This window comes from Xyrauchen texanus, chromosome 44 (assembly GCF_025860055.1).
Source record: "Xyrauchen texanus isolate HMW12.3.18 chromosome 44, RBS_HiC_50CHRs, whole genome shotgun sequence".
NCBI classification, from domain to species: domain Eukaryota; kingdom Metazoa; phylum Chordata; class Actinopteri; order Cypriniformes; family Catostomidae; genus Xyrauchen; species Xyrauchen texanus.
Window position 1 is genome coordinate 15,404,216 of NC_068319.1, and position 21,003 is coordinate 15,425,218.

Genomic DNA, 21,003 nt, shown 5'->3' on the forward strand with positions numbered 1-21,003 from the left:
AAAATTAATTTTGATTTGCCCCTCCTTTTCTTTTATAATGTAAAAATCTGGGTTACAGTGAGACACTTACAATGGAAGTGAATGGGGCCAATCTGTAAACGTTAAAATTCTCACTATTTCAATAGTATAGTCGCAAGACATAAACAATATGTGTTAACATGACTTTAGTGTGATAAAATCACGAACTAGCCTCATCAATGTACAGTTATAGCCATTTTTACAACTTCGTTGCCATGACGATGTAATGTCAACAAACCCTAAAATGAATGTACAATGGCAATTTAATCATCATTACAGCTCAAAAAATCTTTGAGTTTTAACAGATAATTTAATGTAAGCGCTTTGGTAAAATGACACTTTCACATTTCTGTAAGTGCCTCACTGTAACCTCCATTTTTGCTTTTAAAAGGAGGGTTGAGTCAAAACACTTTTGTGTGCGTGTGTGGTAATCAACATTATGCCACAAATGCTGTCCATAGAGCTTAACTTGTATTGAACCTGGAATATTCCTTTAAGGTAGCAATTGCATGTTTCCTCATTTTACAGTGTAATTTGCCATCTTAAAGATACAGTACTTGCACAGTGGCTTGCATAACACTCGGTTGTGGTCAGGACCATGGACAGCTACAAATTCTCTTGAAATTCCCTGAAGTTTAAATATATTCATGTTTGATCATTTATTGCAATCAATGTAAACTCAAATGTAACAAAAAAAAAAAAAACGTTTTAGAGGTATTTTATTTGGTACAATAACTCAAGAGTTGAAGATTCATGACACAAAACAAGCATTACTGGAAAGACATATGTTTCTGTGTTTTAAATATGCTGGTTTAAATGACTCCAGATTCTAGGCTAAATGAGAAAACACAACTATACATAGCCATACATTTAGAAATGCATCACTCAGACAGACGTTTTGTGACCTGTTGGTTAATTTATGGATAAGATGAAGATCCTTGGGGAGCACTCTCTCAGAAAAGTGCAATGTTATGCCTGATTTGACTACCTCGAGACAACCTTTCACCCAACATATATGTCTTCATGTTAAAATTATGTTTAAAACTGTGTTACATAAATCTACTTTGCTATACTGATGTGCTTTCTTTGATTATTCCGATCAAAATCATCTCAGTCTCTGATGCGACTATGCTTCATGGGGAGCCATACAACATTTTGTTCTGGTGTCTCTGTGAAAGTGCCGAGGGAATGTACTCAAGGGTAACATCTGTCTTGTGGAATCTTATAGGGGCATTCAATCTGTTATAAACAGTGAGGCAAAGAGAGAGAGAGAGAGAGTTGGACCTTTCATCATTATACTGTTGTTGTCATGTATAATGAGTATAACAATGAGAAAAGATGATAATGTATTTGTTTACCTTTGGGTTTGGGGTGCATCAGGGTCAGAGGAAGCTCTACTGTGACATCACTGAAAGGGCAAAAGAACAGGTTAGATTTCTGCAAATGCTGATTTCCTGTAAAGCATTTCAAGTGTTTTTTTAAATTATTATTATATTTGAATTACCTTGCTGTCAGGCCTCCCAATAGACTGCAAAAGGCACAAAAAAGCAGATTCAGATAAGAAGGACATTATACTGTATTACAAGTATTTAAAATTTTATTATATATCATTAGGAGCTTAAAATTAGCTAGTATTATTAATATTATTATAAGATCACATTTAAATATTAATGTTGCTTTTGAATTAATACGCATTATACTGAATCAAATTGCTATTATGCATTATGGTATGGTAGCATGGTGCAGAAACAGCCAGTTGCCGGGAGAGTTCACCAAAAAATGTCATCATTTACTCCCCTTCATGTTGTTTCAAACCCATATGACTTTCTTTCTTCAGTGGAACTCAAAAGGAGATTAAACAGAATGTTAGCCTCAGTCACTATTCACTTTCAGTGTACATAGATGCAACAAAAGCAAATAGTAACTGAGGCTAACATTCTTCCTAACATCTCCTTTTGCCTTCCACCAAAGAAAGTCAGCATATGGTCTGGAACGACATGAGGGTGATGACAGGATTTTCATATTTTTTTTAGAACTGTCCCTTTAAGCACAAGGTGGCCAGAGCAGTGTTCATTGATTTCAAAAGGAACTCTTACCCTCCACCTGAAACCATGAGGTTAACTTTGATCTTGTAGGACACCAGGATTCCCAACATCTCCTTATCCACACCACCCCTTATTCTGAAGAAGGAAAGGAAAAGAAATGACTCTCTGTGGTCATTAAAAATCCCTGGACACTCAACGAAAAGAGTAGGGGGTGTAAACCCGGTGTCCTGGCCAAATTTACCCCATTGGCTCTTATCAATCATGGCTTCCTAATAATCCCCATCCATTAATTCTATCTATAACTCCACTCTCTCCTCTCCACCAATAGCTGGTGTGTGGTGAGGGTACTGGCACACTGTGGCTGCCATCATATTATCCAGGTGGATGCTGCACACTGGTGGTGTTTGAGGAGAGACCCCTGTTCACTGTGTAAAGCGCTTTGAGTGTAGCGTCAGAAAAGCACTATAAAATGTGTAACATTCATTCATTCAAAAATAGTCATAGAGTGTGATTTTATGTTTATGAGACAAGCAGAAGTTTAGTTGCAAAAATAGTAGCCATTGAGAAATAGGTATAATATAATGATTTTAAATGGTCAATCTATATGTACAGCACATGAGAATTCATAAGCAGTCATGGTTACCCTACAGGTTAAAGGGTTACACACACTTCATGACTAAGTTGCCGAGCACATTCTTCATGTGCTCGCTGAGCATAAAGTTATTGCATTGCATAAAGCTGAAATTAAAACTCACATGGTGGTGGAGGCCAAATTGGTGTCCTCGTCTTTTAGTCTACCATCCAGCGCCAGGCCACATTTCTCCTTGTTGTTCGACAGCAAAGGAGTGATTGAGAGGGATTTTTCAAAGGTCGCATTGGCTTCTATGGTTTCCCTGCAGAGTATATTTCAATCATTTAGATCACTTCCACCAGACTGAGTATAGGGTAGTTCACCCAATAATGTCTCTCACTCACTATTTACTTTATTGTATGGAAAAGTTGTTATGAAAGTGAATAGTGACTGAGGCTAAAATTCTGCCTTACATCTCATTTTGAGCTTTATGGAAGAAAGAAGGTCATACATTTTTGGAACAACATGAGGATGAGTAAATGTTGAAGGAATTTTCATTTTTGGGTGAACTATCCCTTTAACATACTGGTAGCATTGGAAAGATAATTACTGTAGAAGAAAATAATACTCACCCAAATTCTTCACACAGCACATTCTTGGTGTATTTGTCGGCTGAGTAGAGAACGACGTCTGTGGTTTGGTCAACTGTGAGAAAATTAGATGTTGCAGTTAAACAATGTACTTTAGAACTGTCAAGAAAATATACAACTATAAATGGTATATGGGTAGTTGACATAGGGACTAACATGTCCATTAACCTTTTCTTTATTCAACATCAAGTATTTACGTTAAAATGTACATGTATGTGTATGTGTATGTGTATGTACAGTATGTATCTTAAGTTATGTCCTGTAAATGGTCATCACTTCTTTATAATAATAATAAAATGTATTATTATTATCATTATTGGGAATTTCAGTTTTTTTTAAAGTACAAATATTTTGAGTTGTCTCCAAATGAATACGAGGTCATAAATCTGTATCTGCTGCTTTAGGTGTGTGTATGCTATTCCCAAAAATAGTACAGGGCAGGTGGCACAGCTGTAAATACCTAAAAAACTGAGAGAGGTGGTCCCAAAATATTCAAAGGATCTTAACACTCCACTCTCATATAGATCACTGAGTGTAGTAACCCCCCTCCCAAGCCACTCTGACCAGCAAAAAGGGGATTTATGGGTACATAATTTAGGGTTCAGCCATATGCTCGAGGCTACATTGAAATAAATGTCTGAATTAAATACTCTGGACACTTTTGTCCATACCGAGTGTAAATGTGAGATAACGGGGTGTGACTTAACTTCTCCGATTTGTTTGATAGAAAGTTTTTGCAATGGTGAAATAGGGTCAAGAACTTCCTGTTAATACAAAAGCAGGGAGGGGGCTCTCTCAGGTGTAAGCGACCAATGAGCCAAATATCTGAGACCAAATGCATAATAATAAAACAAATTCTTGGGTCGGCCTACCTAGAGCATTTTCTAATGTAAACAAATACAACCTTATTTTTGTTGCAAACATTTGTTCAAAATAGCGAATTTTAGATGTTACTATATGTGGCAGGGCGGTGATTATACACACCCGGTCCCTTATCAGGCTAATCAAGCCTCCAAGAAGGATAAAGGCCGACTGAGGAGGATTATGCGGGAGAGAGAGATCGTTTACAGGCATGTCCGTCATGTGTGTGTTTGTGTCTTTTCTTTAAGTTTCTTATTAAACTATTATTTATATTGTCAAGCCAGTTCTTGCCTCCTCCTTGCCCATCTAAATCCCTTTACACTATATTTTAGATAAATGATAGGATGGCACACTGTAGCACACGTCAGCAACCCGTATACAATCACTAGTTGTGAATTGTTTGAAATTGCATTGGATCTCACTTGTAATCTTTATTTTCTTCACAACTTTGTTGGTCTCGTTCTTGACCTTAATGTTAATCGGGATGGGATCGCCATGGTAGTAGATCTGCCATTGAAAGAAAAATGACACATAAGTTCCAGACTGTATTTTTGACTTGGCAAATCCAGACATTAATGCTGAAATCATACAGTGCCTCAGAAGATAACCTACATCCTTCTCCAGAAAGGCCTCCAGATAAACAGGCTTATCAGACATCATGAAGCTCTTGCAGAGTTCCGCCTTCTGTCCGGATCCTGTGTTATCAGGAGCAAACTGAATTTTACGAATGACAAGTCGGCAGGTATCCCTTTGGAGAGGGAGAAAAGAAAAAGATGACTCATAAAAAAATTCTATAAATTATTGTAAAATATATGCAAGCTAACAGGAATGAAATGCACAAAACTAAAGATCAGATCCAATAACACACTCACTTCTTGTCAATTTTTTCATCAGGGTCATCAGCTGAGTTGGCCAAGTAAGCCTTGACTTCAAAATCAACACCACAAGCCTGCAATACCGAGAGACATGAGCAGGTTCCATGCATTGCATTTATTTTTAAAGATCATATTTCACTGTCTCATTTGATTTTACCTTTCCTGTGTCATCTGGGCTAGGTTGCAGGGTGACAGAGCAGGGGAGGTTGGTTGGAATCTGAAACAAAGATTTTCACTTTAAGACCATGGAGTTCTATGCAGATTGTTTTGTGATAAATTATATATACTGTACTGTAGATACAGGGCATTGACATGTTATATAAAAAAATATTAGTTTATATAAATATAAAATATGCAGTTGGAACTAGTGCCCTATAGTGGCTACATTTAATTGTGGTGTTATGTGGGTGATGTGAATCCAAATTCAGCTCGCAACGACCCTATTCTCCATCTCTAAATAAAAGTGCAAAAAGGCCCAAAATGTATATACATATATATATATATATATATATATATATATATATATATATATATATATATATATATATATATATACATCTTATCTGCCAACAACCAAGAAAACTTGTGTCCATGTGTAACGTAGGAGATTTAGGGCTGTTTTAAAGGCAAAAGTGGTCACACCGAATTTTGATTTAACTTAATATATATATATATATATATATATATATATATATATATATATATATATATATATATATTAAGGCTGTCGATTTAACATGGTAATTCAGTGTGATTAATTATAAAAAAAATGATGCGTTTATAGTTATTTACGCAATTAAAAAAAAGGAATAAGAAAAAATAACAAGGAAGATTCCTAGACAATTCAAGCTTGTAATACCACCTGTTATCTTCAGGGGGAGTAAGCGAAACTTCAGAAGTATAGGCAATGAGCAGCTTGTACAGAGAACAAACGAACGCTCTAGCAGACAGCACAACACAAGTACACGTTCTTGCATTCAAAACACAGCTTGATGAAGTGCAAATCTGACTTTAGTGATCTGAAGACTTTCTCAGTATTAAACTAAGTTTAACTTGACACAGCAACCTAAAAATGTTATGTTTTATGTATGTGATGCGATGCGATGCAACCAAAGTGAGATGCTCCAAAAGCATTCGTCTGATGTAGATGTAAATTGATGCGTGCTAAGAAAGCCCTCACAATAAATCTCTGACTGATTGACAAATTCAATTGCAAAATGGATTGCTGTGAACTGTAGACCAATGATTGTTCAATAATAAGCAAATAAACAATACATTGGATTCTAAAGACACTTTTTTATTGTCTTTTTTAAAGCTTAACTCCTCTGCCATAGAAACGTATTGGATGTTAATTACAATATATATATATATATAAAATGCAAAAACATCACATATGAAATTAATTGTCATTTTTTAGGAGCGTGCAATAAGTCATTGTCTGTTTTATGTTAGTACTGGCACATGACTTACATTAAAAGTGAAGGCATGACCCTGCTCTCCGGCTTTCTTTAGGAGAGTATCGTGCATCTCTGTCAAGGTGGGTTTGTGGCCTGCATTAGGATACAACTGTATGTGCTGAATCCAGATGTCCTTTCTGAAGGAGAGCCCGATCACGTCCAGGTCATCGCGGCCATAACGGAAGGCACAGGCCAGCTGAATCCAGACTACAAAGTGGAAGATAGATTTCATCAATATGTTTTTCCATTTATCAACCAATTTACAGTTTACCTACAGTTTACATACATTTGTCTTCCTAGAAAATAAATGCAATCATTTCAAATATTATTTTATTTCATTAAAAAACAATAAAATTATACCTTTTCTGTCCCCAAGGTCTGCAGGGTCAATTTTTAACACACCATCTATTTAAAAAATAGAAAACATTAACAGTAATTTGGATATTACATCCAAACCTTTGGTTTGTTTCTCAAAGCAACATGATGACTGTTTCTCACCAACAGGGTCCACAGTGTCAACATTGTCAACAAAGTCTCTCTTCCCAAGATAGAGAGTGAGCTGTGGAGAAAGAAGAGTCATAAACAGTGTTCTCTGTCCATGGGTTTCCACATAATGGAATATGGAAACTCAAGCAGCCATCAACAATTTTGAGGAATAAGTGACAAAACAGAAAGAGTTTCATTCATACCTGGCCATTTCCACTGGTCTTTTTGTAAACCCTGGAGAGAAAAAAATGTAAATATGGAAAGAGTAAGATATACAGTTGATGTAAAAAACATAAATTGGTTTAAATACACTTTGTATTAAAATAATGCATTTAAATAATTCGTATTTTTACATGCTATAGTGAAGTTAGTGTTAAAAAAATGAATCCTATTATCTGTAAAGCCTGACTGTATATATATATATATATATATACATACACATGTATATATGTGTGTGTGTGTGTATTTGTTACAGAGGCTGTCAGAGAGGAGTCAGCTAGGGTCACTTGTCTTATAAGGGCTATCTGGGGTATTAACATCTTAAGGCACATTTGTCTATGGCTCTTTAGTTGACATTTGCACCTTCTTGGCACCGAGCATTCATCACATTGTTAAATCTTAGTCTTTTAAGACACTTTAAATCCGAGCCCTGGACTAACCTGTGCTTCTAATCCAAGCTCCGTGAATGAGACAGCTTGTGTTTACTCCAAAAGGGATGTCTGATTGTGACTGTAGGCATATGGCCTGTTCAGGTTGAACTTTTCTGAATTTTCCCACTTGGTCATTTTCTATTCTACATTTCTGAAGGTTATAGAACATCTTTACATATTCCTGTAAGCTAATTGTTTTTAAATGTATTTTGCTTCTAAACTACCATAATGACCACTGGTCCTGGTCCACTGATTGTCCACTTATGAATTGCTTCAAATACTTGGATAGGACATTTGAAGAGTTTTCTTAAATTTGGATTGGATTGATTTACTGCCCTTGCTTGGACAAAACATGATTGGTCTGTATTTACATTAATAGCCAACAAGAGACAAAAAAGATTCACTATAAAAAAAAATGTTAGGTAACTTAAAAAGTTTGCTTCCTGTGGTATTTCACATTTGTCCTGCAGGTGTCTGCATAAGTATGTTCTTAGCGCTGTACGATTACTCCAGAGCACTCGTTACTCTACGAGCACTTTCAAGTACTGCCTAAGTTACAATGCTTTTGGGAAACTGGCCGCAAATCTAAGATGAATCATAAGATGGATTCTACGATCTACTTAAATTGCAATGCTTTTGGGAAACGGGCCGCAAAATTAAGTTGAATCGTAAGATGGATTCTATGATCTACTTAGGCTTACGATGCTTTTGGGAAACGAGGCCCTGTTTTCTGTTTTCTCCAAATCATAAATGAATTTTATGGTGTTACAAGAAAATAAATTAGAGATTTAAACATTATTTTGTTTGCTTCTTAAATGTGAGAGTAAAAGGAAAAAATACTTACTTTGTTGTGTCTGACATCGTACAAGTTTTTTCTTCTTCTCTGAAATGGATGAAATAGAAAAGTGGATTTTGTGAATAGTGATAAATAATTTTTTTCCCCCAATTTGGAATGCCCAATTCCCAATGCACTGTAAGTGCTCATGGTGGTGTAGTGACTCGCCTCAATCCGGGTGACGGAGGACGAATCTCGGTTGCCTCCGCGTCTGAGACCGTCAATCCGCGCATTTTATCATGTGGCTTGTTAAGGACATTAGCGTGGATACGTAGTGCGTGTGGAGGCTTCATGCTATTCTCAGTGGCATCCATGCACAACTCACCATGCGCCCGACTGAGAGCGAGAACCACATTATAGCGACCACGAGGAGGTTAACTCAACTTGACTCTACCCACCCTAGAAACTGGGCCAATTGGTTGCTTAAGAAACCCGACTGGAGTCACTCAGCACACCCTGGATTCAAACTTGCAACTCCAGGTGTGGTAGTCAGCGTCTGTACTTGCTGACATAGCCAGGCCCCAAATAGAGATAAATCTTGAAACAACTGTTAAATTTGATTGTCCTTAAATTGATGTGCAGCTTGTTGTCAAGGTGATGTCTTAATGTGAGACTCTTCCACAGTGTGTGATTGTGTTTATGTGAATGCATCAAATGACTTTGTGTGACTATCCGCACTCGTTAGTACACTTGTGTATTACATGATGTGTGTTCGTGTGAGTGAATGTAAAGATAATCTCATCCAGTAAGATTACAGCATCATTCTTATTTTTCGATGAGCCAAAACTTGGCAGAGAGTTAAGCCTGTAAGGCATTAGTCATCCAATGGACTCTAATGGGTGATTTTATGCAATAGTGTAGTCTAGGGCATACGCAGGCATATGCCGTATACACACCGATCTTTTGTAGGACTTTGCTTATGCCCACATGAAATAAGTGATGACACGCATGGTCGCCAGAACCGGTACATTTTCAGTGTAATAAATTAGGGCTGTTGATTTAATGTGTTAATTCAGTGCGATTAATTTTACAAAAAATAAAGCGTTAACAAATTTACGCAATTAATCGCATGCCCACGGACCATAAGGAAGATTCCTGAGAAATGCAAGCTTGCAGTATCAAATGTTTACTCCAGAGGGCAGTAAGTGAAATTTCAGCTGTATGAGCAACACACAGTTTATACAGTGAAGAAAACACTTCAGTAGGAAGAACAACGCAAACATACGTTACATTCTTGCATTCAAAACACTTGGAGCGCAAATGCAAACTAAGGGATCTCAAGATGTGTTTAAAGATTGAATATTAAACTATATTTAACTTGAAACAGTAAACTAAACATTTTATGTTTATGACACGACACACCCGAGATGCTACACAAGCATGTCTGACGCAGGTGTAGATTGACGGGCTCTCAAACAAGCCTTCATATTAAATCTCCAACTGATTGACAAATTCACTTGTGTAATGGATTGCTGTGAACTGTATGCCAATGATTGACTTATGATCAATAATATGGTAGTAAACTATACATTGTATTCTAAAGCTGCTTTTTGTATTGTCTTATCAATTATTAAGAATTTAATGCATTTTAATTATCTGAATATTTATTTATATATATATATAAATGTATGTATATATATATATATATAATTTGTAAATATTTAAAGATAACTATGTATAATTATATATTGATATAAATATGTATAATCTTTATTTATTGAATTATTGTTATATGAGGGGCTTTCTCAGCAAATATTTGTATATGCGATTAATCATGATTAATTAATCGGGACACCATGTAATTAATTCGATAAAAATTTTTAATCGATAAAAATCGATTGACAGCCCTAATAAAAATATATATTATCCCTAACCCTAACACACTCATATAAGCTACACAATGCTTAACAGTTTATTGCATATTATGTGTGTATTAGTTTGTTAATTAGAGTAATTTTCATAATAGCCTAATGAAAGGAACATAAACAAGACAGGAAAGTTACCCTGATATACAGTACATTTTGTAGGGACTATAATTACATCTATCTATCTATCTATCTATATATATATATATATATATATATATATATATATATATATATATATATTATTTTTTTTTTATTTACATATTTTACATATGTGTGAAGGTGCCCTTCATGAATTCACAGTATGCCCACCTCTTCACTACTACACCACTGATTTTATGTAAACCTCTCTAAATAGGCAAGCTTAATCAAGCTTTAAGGTTTTTCTTACATCCAACTAGGAAAATGTTCTGACTAATCATGATGGACTGAAAACATAAGAAGTGCAAATTGTAATATTTCAAATATAAATAACCAACATTAAAAAGAGCTTTGCACATTTTATTTGACATACGCTATAAATATAATTTTTTTGACAGGCATGCTAAAAAAACATGCGTTTCATGTACGTATAAAAACTCAAAATATTATCTGAAATGCAACCTAATTACATAAAAAGTTATTTTTAAAGGTTAGATTAAGTAGAAATAAATAATTAATATAACTTTTTACAGTGTAATTTTCCTTCTGAAAGTAAAAGATTCATTAAGAAACATTTCAAAAACAGAGAATTTGAGAAATAAAATAAAACATTTTTTTTTTATTGTATATCTTCTCTACTTCAACAACAATCAAAGCATTTTTAACATTCTGGATGTTCTCCTGTCCTATGTAAAACCTCGAATGCACAGCATGTTCTTAATACACTGCTGCTAATTCCTGTCAAACATCAATTTAGTTGATTAAGCACGTCTTCACAGAGAGAAAATCTGAAAGCATCCAACCATCAGTTGCATATGTAGGCTAAATGAAAACTCAGCAGCCCCTGCTGTGTGGTTATAATCCCCAAAAGTGTAAATGTAATTAAAAGTGAAAATAAATTTTTTAGCTGATCTATGCACTAGTGTGCAGTACAGGTACAAAACTGTCCTGATTCCAACCTTTGGAAAATTTCTCATATAAATCTATGGTATTGAACTGTCCATGTAAACCTATATTGCTCTTACCTGTTCACTGACGATACAGCGATCTCCTGACTCTCTCTGGTTAATCCTCAGCCCGTCTTCTGTAGTCAGAGTGTGCGGATGGTACTCAGAGGCACTGGAATTTATACTCAGACTTTTGCCCTGGCCACTGGCTTCTGCTGCCCTTTTGGATGCTGCTGTCTTTCTGGCAATCCAATTAAACAATTAAGATGCTATTTAGGGCTATAATGTGGTTATAAATAAAAATGGGGAACTGAACAAAAGATTTGGTGATGTCGTCTGGATAGGGAGGTTTTATTGGTTTAGTCTCGAATGTTCCAATTTCAATTAATGAAAAAGCTAGAAACGTCTTATTACATACCACTGTCATTTAGGATCGGGACAAGATTACGATTCCATTTAGATTCACAAGTCATTTACTAAAAAGTGACTTTTACAGTACAGGACAAACCACATGGACTTCTCTGTAATATTGCATGAGTGCCATAGTAACTGCTGAAGTCATTTGTTTGCAATATATAAATCCTAAATATTCCTATGCAAACCAATAAGGTTGATTTGAAAATGGAACATGTTGGCAATTTCATATGCAGGACAACCACACCTACAAATATTGCCTAATGGAATTACTCTTGGTGCAATGTGTCAAACCTAACAACCGTATGTGATGCCAGGACCTCCTTAAGAGTATTTAAATCAGCTAGTCATACGATTTGGTAGACAAAACAAAGAGGAATGCCTAAACATAGGGCAATTACACTGTACCTTAATTTAAAAGTGTCCAATCTGTGGTTTGTACAGAATGGCAGTTATTAAAGAGCACCTATGTATTGTAGAATTTATATTATTAGTTATTTAATTTTTCTCTTTCTAACAAATGAAATTAGGACTAAAACGTGGGTAAGGAGACCATATGGTTATCCATCATGGTTATTTCAAAAATACTTAAAAAGAATAAAGAATAAAAGCACAAAATATATAAAGTCTGCTGGTGACAAAAATGCTGTGAAACCCCAAAAGATTATGTGAAGGCAGGATTAGTTGGTGGTAAAGCAGGAGTTCCCTCTCTTTGCTCCAGATGGCCAACAAACTTGGAAACCCAGTGACCCTTGAATACCTTTCCTTAAGCTTTTCTTTATATGAAGGGTTCTTGTGTTGAGTGATGGTCATTAAATTGTAATATAATATAATATAACAACAAAAAAGGCCTGATTATTCAGAGCTTTTATTTCCAAGCTGTTCATGATTTCATGAATAGTTATTTTGAAATGTAATCTTATCCTCCAACATAAAAGCTGTTTCCTTACACAAAAGCTGTATGTAAAGATCATTCACCTTTTATGAAGTCCCACTTTATCTGTGGCCATTTACAAGGTGTTTACTGACACTGCCTTTCCTTCTATACGTGTCCTTCTATCAGGTTATGGCAGTCTGACAATATCATGTTTATGTTGAAGCTTTCCACCAATCCCAGGCGTCGTGTGTGGCACGTGTTACCAAAACAATTACTTTAGGCTGTCTCACTAGTGCAAAAATTGTCACCCTATAAGGTCATTTGTCGAGTTTAATCCACTTATAGCTAAGCATTCACATAAATAGCTACACTCAAGGCAAAACAATACATTTAGTAAATAAAGCATGCATTTATTTTTATGCCATCACAAAAGCCAAATGAATGATCAACAAAAATTACACTCTGAAAAATTGAAATTAAAATAAACTGAATTAATGCCATTGAGGGGCAAAACATTTTTTATTGTCACCTATTGTGAAAACAAGTATAGCCCAGGCAACAAAGTGGCTAAGAGCACAAAACAGCTGATATGATGACAGAATTAATTCTCAATACTCAATATGCATTCTACACAGATAAGAATACAGATATTTTGGAGATTCCTTTGGAAAACACTTATAAGTTATATGTACTTCCTGTACCCGACATGGGCATGTAAAATGTCTATCATATCTCTCTTATGCTGTACCTGATATTACCTGGCTGAGCAGGGGTAAGAGCACAGACAAAGATCTAATCGTTTGTCTAAGTATGTGACTGTCTAACACATAGTGAAGATCAGGCGTTTGTGATCTCTCCATTCATAATGCTCTTCGCACAGTCTGCTGTTCTCTTTCAAGTCTCTGAAACATTTTTGACTATGCTTGTGTGATTTAATGGTACAATGAGTACTTGTTTTATTGGCAAAAATATACAATGCTACATGTCACTGCCTGATGGCAATTATATCATCAGTATTGCCATGTTATTCTGTGTGGTGACTGATGTCCAGATTGGTTCTAGTCCTGTTTACCCACAGCTGGCACAGATTGCTTCAGAGTTTAATCTCCCTTAATCTGTCTACACTCCCACTTTGTCTGTAATGGGATTGTGTCTAATAAGCACATAGTTTGGATTGCCTCTTTATTAGAAAGTGCTGCCAGCACAAAACCTGCGTCTCTAGAATGAAGTACAAACCTGTGATCTTTGACCTGATCTTTAGTAAATAATAAGGATCTCAAAGATTTGGAAGCATCTTTCATTGCCAGCCACTTTAATTAACCTTTTTAATCTTTGTTCTGAACATCCCAAATGAGAGTGAACAAACAATGGAAGGACAGATATATCAAATATTTAATCTTTTGTGCATTATTGGCTTAATCAAATGAACCATGACTCATAAAAATACTGAAAATCCACAGAATGGTTTTATTTTTTTTGCCTGTTTTGACTGTTGAATAACTTGAATCTGATGAACTTATATTTTAAAGGTATTTTATTTGATTTAGCTTTGAACTGGAAAAAAAGTATTCTGTGTCCCTACCAAAATAGTACATGGGGTAGACTTGTTTGTTTGACTCCATGGTGTTTCTAAGCCTTTCAAGACAGTGTCATATACTATTTTTATTAAAATGAATATTTGTATATATTTAAAAAATATATAATTAAAAACATTTAATATAACATAAAAAATCTAATCTAATCTAATCTAATCTAATCTAATCTAATATAACATAATATAATATAATATAATAAATACAAATCTAATAAAAAAATAATGCTGATCACTTACCAGTAAATTTGATCTTTTCTAACTTTTCCTTGAAATTATTCTGACTATTGGACATTTTCACAAGTGACCACATGAATTGCAACCACACTGAAAAAAAAAATTGTTAATTAAATTGTGGACATTGGTTCCACAATATGAATATGCTGTATAACAAGTTTGGTGCTTCAATATGGAAAATGATGACGTTCTGGAAGTGATGACGTTCTGAAAATGATGACGTTCTGTAAATGATGACGTTCTGGAAGTGATGATATTCTGAAAATGATGATGTTCTGGAAGTGATGACGTTCTGAAAATGATGACGTTCTGGAAGTGATGACGTTCTGAAAATGATGACCTTCTGAAAATGATGACGTTCTGTAAATGATGACGTTCTGAAAATGATGATGTTCTGAAAATGATTATGTTCTGAGAATTATGACGTTCTGAAAATGATGACCTTCTGAAAATGATGACGTTCTGTAAATGATGACGTTCTGAAAATGATGATGTTCTGGAAGTGATGACATCCTGAAAATGATGATGTTCTGAGAATGATGACGTTCTGAAAATGATGACCTTCTGAAAATGATGATGTTCTGGAAGTGATGACGTTCTGAAAATGATGATGTTCTGGAAGTGATGATGTTCTGAAAATGCTGACGTTCTGAGAATGATGACCTTCTGAAAATGATGACATCTGAAAATGATGACCTTCTAAAAATTATGATGTTCTGGAAGTGATGAAATTCTGAAAATGCTGATGTTCTGAAAATGCTGACGTTCTGGAAATGATGACGTTCTGAAAATGATGATGTTCTGAGAATGATGACGTTCTGAAAATGATGACCTTCTAAAAATTATGAAGTTCTGGAAGTGATGACGTTCTGAAAATGCTGACGTTCTGAAAATGCTGACGTTCTGGAAATGATGACATTCTGGAAATGATGACGTTTTGAAAATGATGACCTTCTGAAAATGATGACGTTCTGGAAATTATGACGTTCTGAAAATGATGATGTTCTGAAAATTATGACGTTCTGAAAATTATGACATCTGAAAATTATGACGTTCTGGAAATGATGACGTTTTAAAAATGACGACGTTCTGGAAGTGATGACGTTCTGAAAATGATGACCTTTTGAAAATGACGTTCTGGAAATTATGACGTTCTGAAAATTATGATGTTCGGAAAATGATGACATCTGAAAATGACATTCTGGAAATGATGACATCTGAAAATGACGTTCTGGAAATGATGACATTCTGAAAATTATGATGTTCTGAAAATGATGACGTTCTGAAAATGATGATGTTCTGAAAATGATCTTTTCTAACTTTTCCTTGAAATTATTCTGACTATTGGACATTTTCACAAGTGACCACATGAATTGCAACCACACTGAAAAAAAAATTTGTTAATTAAATTGTGGACATTGGTTCCACAAAATGAATATGCTGTATAACAAGTTTGGTGCTTCAATATGGAAAATGATGACATTCTGGAAGTGATGACGTTCTGAAAATGATGACCTTCTAAAAATGATGACGTTCTGTAAATGATGACGTTCTGGAAGTGATGACATTCTGAAAATGATGATGTTCTGGAAGTGATGACGTTCTGAAAATGATGACATTCTGGAAGTGATAACGTTCTGAAAATGATGACCTTCTGAAAATGATGACGTTCTGTAAATGATGACGTTCTGAAAATGATGATGTTCTGGAAGTGATGACGTTCTGAAAATGATGATGTTCTGAGAATGATGACGTTCTGAAAATGATGACATCTGAAAATGATGACCTTCTAAAAATTATGATGTTCTGGAAGTGATGATGTTCTGGAAGTGATGATGTTCTGAAAATGATGATGTTCTGAGAATGATGACCTTCTGAAAATGATGACATCTGAAAATGATGACCTTCTAAAAATTATGACGTTCTGGAAGTGATGACATTCTGAAAATGATGATGTTCTGAAAATGCTGACGTTCTGGAAATGATGACGTTCTGAAAATGATGATGTTCTGAGAATGATGACGTTCTGAAAATGATGACCTTCTAAAAATTATGAGGTTCTGGAAGTGATGACGTTCTGAAAATAATGATGTTCTGAAAATGCTGACGTTCTGAAAATGCTGACGTTCTGGAAATGATGACATTCTGGAAATGATGACATTCTAAAAATGATGACGTTTTGAAAATGATGACCTTCTGAAAATGATGACGTTCTGGAAATTATGATGTTCTGGAAGTGATGACCTTCTGAAAATGACGTTCTGGAAATGATGACGTTCTGAAAATTATGATGTTCTGAAAATGATGACATCTGAAAATGACATTCTGGAAATGATGACATCTGAAAATGACGTTCTGGAAATGATGACGTTCTGAAAATGATGATGTTCTGAAAATGATGACGTTCTGAAAATGATGATGTTCTGAAAATGATGACATCTGAAAATGACATTCTGGAAATTATGACATCTGAAAATGACATTCTGGAAATGATGACGTTCTGAAAATGATGACATCTGAAAATGACATTCTGGAAATGATGACGTTCTGAAAATGATGACATCTGAAAATGACATTCTGGAAATTATGACATTCTGGAAATTATGACGTTCTTGAAGTGATGACGTTCTGAAAATGATGACATTCTGAAAGTAATATTGTTACCTTGAGAGTAAAGTATGTTTATTCTGCAGTATTACTTATTACTCCTGACATGTAAATCTCTCTAATTTCTTTTTTAATTCAGTAATTTCCTTTGAACACGACAACTTTCTGAGGGAGGTGATGTTTTTGTGTGAGAGGCGGGAAGTGAACATTTCCGAGTGCGTATATCGACCTCTAGCAGTGGTGCTCGATTGTATTAATAACACTTGAACTATATGACCATTCAGTCTTTTTTATATAAAGTATCAAAACAGTGGTTTGTTATATTTATACAGTTCCTTATAAGAGTGCCATGAATTATAGGTGTGACAGAAACGAGTAGATAAGTGCGGTCAAGGTGTCGTCGGCACTGCAGCATCCTCTCTGCGGCTGCTCGCTGCTACTCAAAGTCCCGCAGACAAAGTCATGGAGGGAGGGAAGTTGTGAGGCTGAGAAGTGGGTTTACATTCCCACGAAAAGGGCCATTTAAAAACAATGGCGGAGGCTAATCCACTCAGGGGACTGCCCCGGATCCAGAGGGCTGCGGTAAGATGGATTAGGTTTGTTTCGGACGGTTTTATGCTGCAGAACTGACAAACGTTACTGCGTGTACTGGGGGTGGGATTCTTGTTTGCTGTACATTATTGGAAAACACCAGGTTGTGTAAACTATATAACATCGCGTTTAGAATGGTAATTATAATTAATCTTGGAATAATTGTTGCAGCTGCCAGATGTAAAATATAACAGCAGTGGTGTGCTACATTTGATTTCAGTGTCAGTGTGGCGCCGCATTACTGTCATGTACAATAATTAGGCTACTACTATGTTTGACCACTCTGCTGCAGAAACACAATCCTATGTGAGCATAGACTGTAGACCTTTTTTGTCTGTGTTGTGTATTATTGCTAATGATACAACCTACATAAGGGAAATTTTAACCATTAGTGTGAGAAGAGTGTCCCTGATGAGATTTATTGATCATCTGTCCATCAAAAGAGAGAAGACAGTCAGCTGACAACACTTACGGTTTACTTGTCAGCATTAGTCCAGATTTAAACATAGTCAACAAATCCAGCAGTGAAACAAAATGTGAAACAACAGATTCCTGTCCTTGATACTGCTGTAATTTTATGTGTAAATATTTGCATTTATGGGGATGGTAGGTGTCCAACTGACCTAGATTTCTACATCAATAAAGCATCAGAAGTGGGAGGATGATACAAAGATGCCACCAAGGTTGGAGAGTAACGGAATACATGTAATGGGATTACGTATTTAAAATACAAATTATAAGTAACTGTATTCCACTACAGTTACAATTTAAATAATTGGTCATTACAATACAGTTACATTCAAAAAGTATTTTGATTACTGAAGAGATTATTTTATTGTCATTTGTTTCATTTAATATTTAGTCCTTTCAGATGGAAAATATTTACACATATAAATGATGCTATCCAAAGTGCATTTGAACAGAGGTGAAACACTTTATTATGTGTTACATTCATACGAGCAGACAGAGAAGTAAGTTTGAAGTAAGTTTAGAGCAGAAGAAATAGAAATAAACCTGTGTAAATTGTCAGATTTATGCTAAGCTAAAATGCTATTCAATGTATTTCAAATGTAACCCTCCAATCCCTGGCTGCCACCCTGATGTTTTCATGATGGTGTTGACTTTGCTGAATTTTATTACTCTTTAAAACATTATGGATTTCGTGATTTCATATGAGCTGAATATACAGTATACATACACATGTGTTATATGTGCATAAGCAAACATGACTTCTGTTCTTCAGATGTCCTTCCCTGGTAATCTACATTTAATTCTGGTACTGAGACCTAAATCCCACTTCCAGACCACCGGAACAGACCTCGGTTTCCGCTTCAGTCAGGACGATTTTGCATTCAAGATGCCAGTAAGTACAAATAATGAGGCCTTATTGTGCCCTTCTGCAGCTTAAATATCAGGTAAGTTAAGATATAGTGATAAGAATACTTAAAACTGTAGAATTAAAAACAAACATCAAAGTGACCTCCTAGTAAGATCTGCCAGGAGGTACAACTTCAAACCACATTTGCATTGTCAATAAGGACACATCTAATATTTTATCACATCTCTAATTTTCCATGAGACATTAAAGGCATAGTTCACCCCAAACTACAGTTCTATCATCATGTACTCACCCTCATGTCGTTCTGAACTTATGTGACTTTTTCTGTGGATCACCAAAGAAGAAGTTTTGCAGAATATTTAAGCCGCTCTCTTCCATATAATGAAAGTGAATGGTGACCAGGGGTTATCAAGCCTCAAAAAAGCACCATAAAAACATCACAAAACAAATCCACATAACTTTTTACATATGTGTATTCCAAGTGTTCTGAAGCCATTTAATATGTTTGTGTGAGGAACAGACAGAAATTTAAGTTTGCCTTGAAAATCTTGCATGACATCCATGGTCATTATTCGCTTTTATTTTAAGAAAAAGAGCAGCTTGGACGTTCTGCAGTAAATAACACTTTTTTTGTTCCATGCAAGAAAGAAAGCAACAGAATGAGTAAATGCTGAAATAATTAACATTTTGGGGTAAACTATTCCTTTAAGAGGCAAGATACCATGGTTAACATATGGATTCTAACAATTAAAATGTATTTTCATTAAACATGACTTCCTTAATAAGTCTGCTTCCTCTTGTCTACCCTATTCAGATGGTAATGCTGAGCTCGCTGACGGACATACTTCGCTTCATTGATGAGAACCAACTGAACACAGAGTTTGGTGGTACCCTGGAGCAATGCCATAGGGAATGGATAGTTCTGCATACGGTAAGCGTTCTGTTGTGTGCTGTAGAATCACGTTGATTTCAGGCAGCAAGTCGATGAACCATTTATACTGTACAAAAATGTCATTATATGCTTGACAAAATAAAAGAGACAAATCATGTACTGAATAACTCCTGTTTGCTGGCTATTCATTAATCATGATTTATAGATCTAATTACAGGAAAGTGTGATTTGGTTATTCCAGATAAGAATGTTTTGACCTACAATTGCAATAAATGCTGAGTAATGCGTATTATTTGTCTATGCGGCCTCCTCCAGGCTATAGAGAGTTTTGCAGTTACAGTGAAGGAAATAGCTCAGCTGCTGCAGACCTTCGGCACAGAGCTGTCTGAGATCGATCTGCCCGATGAAGCCAGTGGCATTGAGTATCTCCTTAGATCACACACTGAGAAATACAGGCAGATGAAGGTATTGGATATGTATTATATAATGCACAATATATAACCAATGATTGTATGTTTGGGGGGTTGAACAGCAGAGAGTGACTCCTTACATGTGTTCTCCATTCAAAACAACAAACCCTAAGGGAATCTTAAATTGTGTTTTATGTTTTTTACTAAATTATGTAAATATCACCCAAAGTTACACATATTGTTCAACCGACAGGAATATATACTGTACATTAATGAATTAATTAACAATATAATGAATAATTGGAATGTTAATAAACATATTAATTAATTAATTTAATTAGTAAGCGAATGAGACTTGATTTTAAAACTATTATAGGACGACATCAAGTCAATTTTGAGAGAGGGATGTCAGCTGCTCTCAAACCTTGAGGTCTCTAAGGCAGCAGAGGGTGCTGCAGCTGAAGACAGAGACATCAACCAAGACAAAGAAAGAGTGCAGAGGTACATATACTGTAGCTCAACTGTAGAGGTAATGCAAAGCTGTCTGCTGAATTGATTCATGACAAAATTATGTTATATAACAGTTAGTTGAGGTCCTTTAATTTGATAGGTCAAGCAGCGTTTCAAGAGTGCTGATATTTTCT

At 35.3% G+C, this 21,003-nt stretch overlaps 2 protein-coding genes across 3 annotated transcripts in view; one reads left to right on the forward strand and one right to left on the reverse strand.

Annotated features, from left to right (window-relative positions):
* Positions 1 to 726: 726 nt before the first annotated feature.
* LOC127636874 (arrestin-C-like) lies at positions 727 to 11,563 on the reverse strand. Of its 2 annotated transcripts, XR_007969645.1 has the most exons (17): positions 11,480 to 11,563; positions 8,458 to 8,496; positions 7,167 to 7,197; positions 6,976 to 7,036; positions 6,838 to 6,882; positions 6,491 to 6,684; positions 5,178 to 5,237; positions 5,018 to 5,094; positions 4,758 to 4,893; positions 4,568 to 4,652; positions 3,267 to 3,339; positions 2,819 to 2,956; positions 2,115 to 2,198; positions 1,523 to 1,546; positions 1,377 to 1,426; positions 1,148 to 1,257; positions 727 to 1,084 (listed from the first exon to the last, which is right to left on the reverse strand). XR_007969645.1 is itself a non-coding variant. In XM_052117658.1 (16 exons), the coding sequence occupies exons 2-16, from the start codon at positions 8,472 to 8,474 to the stop codon at positions 1,253 to 1,255; spliced, it is 1,080 nt and encodes a 359-aa protein (XP_051973618.1). In that variant the 5' UTR covers positions 8,475 to 8,496; positions 11,480 to 11,563; the 3' UTR covers positions 727 to 1,252. The 2 variants fall into 2 exon arrangements, 1 of the variants encoding a protein (XP_051973618.1); XM_052117658.1 differs by having other exon boundaries at positions 727 to 1,257.
* A 6,035-nt stretch (positions 11,564 to 17,598) lies between these two features.
* The window catches only part of LOC127636866 (proto-oncogene DBL-like), a 34,994-nt gene continuing 31,589 nt past the window's right edge, over positions 17,599 to 21,003 (forward strand). The window contains exons 1-5 of the mRNA XM_052117650.1: positions 17,599 to 17,709; positions 18,962 to 19,081; positions 19,872 to 19,988; positions 20,265 to 20,414; positions 20,736 to 20,860. Coding sequence (XP_051973610.1) covers positions 17,659 to 17,709; positions 18,962 to 19,081; positions 19,872 to 19,988; positions 20,265 to 20,414; positions 20,736 to 20,860 — 563 coding nt within the window. The 5' untranslated portion in view covers positions 17,599 to 17,658. The remainder of the gene's footprint in view (positions 17,710 to 18,961; positions 19,082 to 19,871; positions 19,989 to 20,264; positions 20,415 to 20,735; positions 20,861 to 21,003) is intronic.

Coding starts and splice junctions, on each gene's coding strand:
- LOC127636874 (XM_052117658.1), bottom strand. Junction 4,894..5,017: donor GATGAAAAAATTGACAAGAA/GTGAGTGTGTTA, acceptor CCCTCTCCAAAG/GGATACCTGCCGACTTGTCA. Junction 4,653..4,757: donor AGGCCTTTCTGGAGAAGGAT/GTAGGTTATCTT, acceptor TTTCAATGGCAG/ATCTACTACCATGGCGATCC.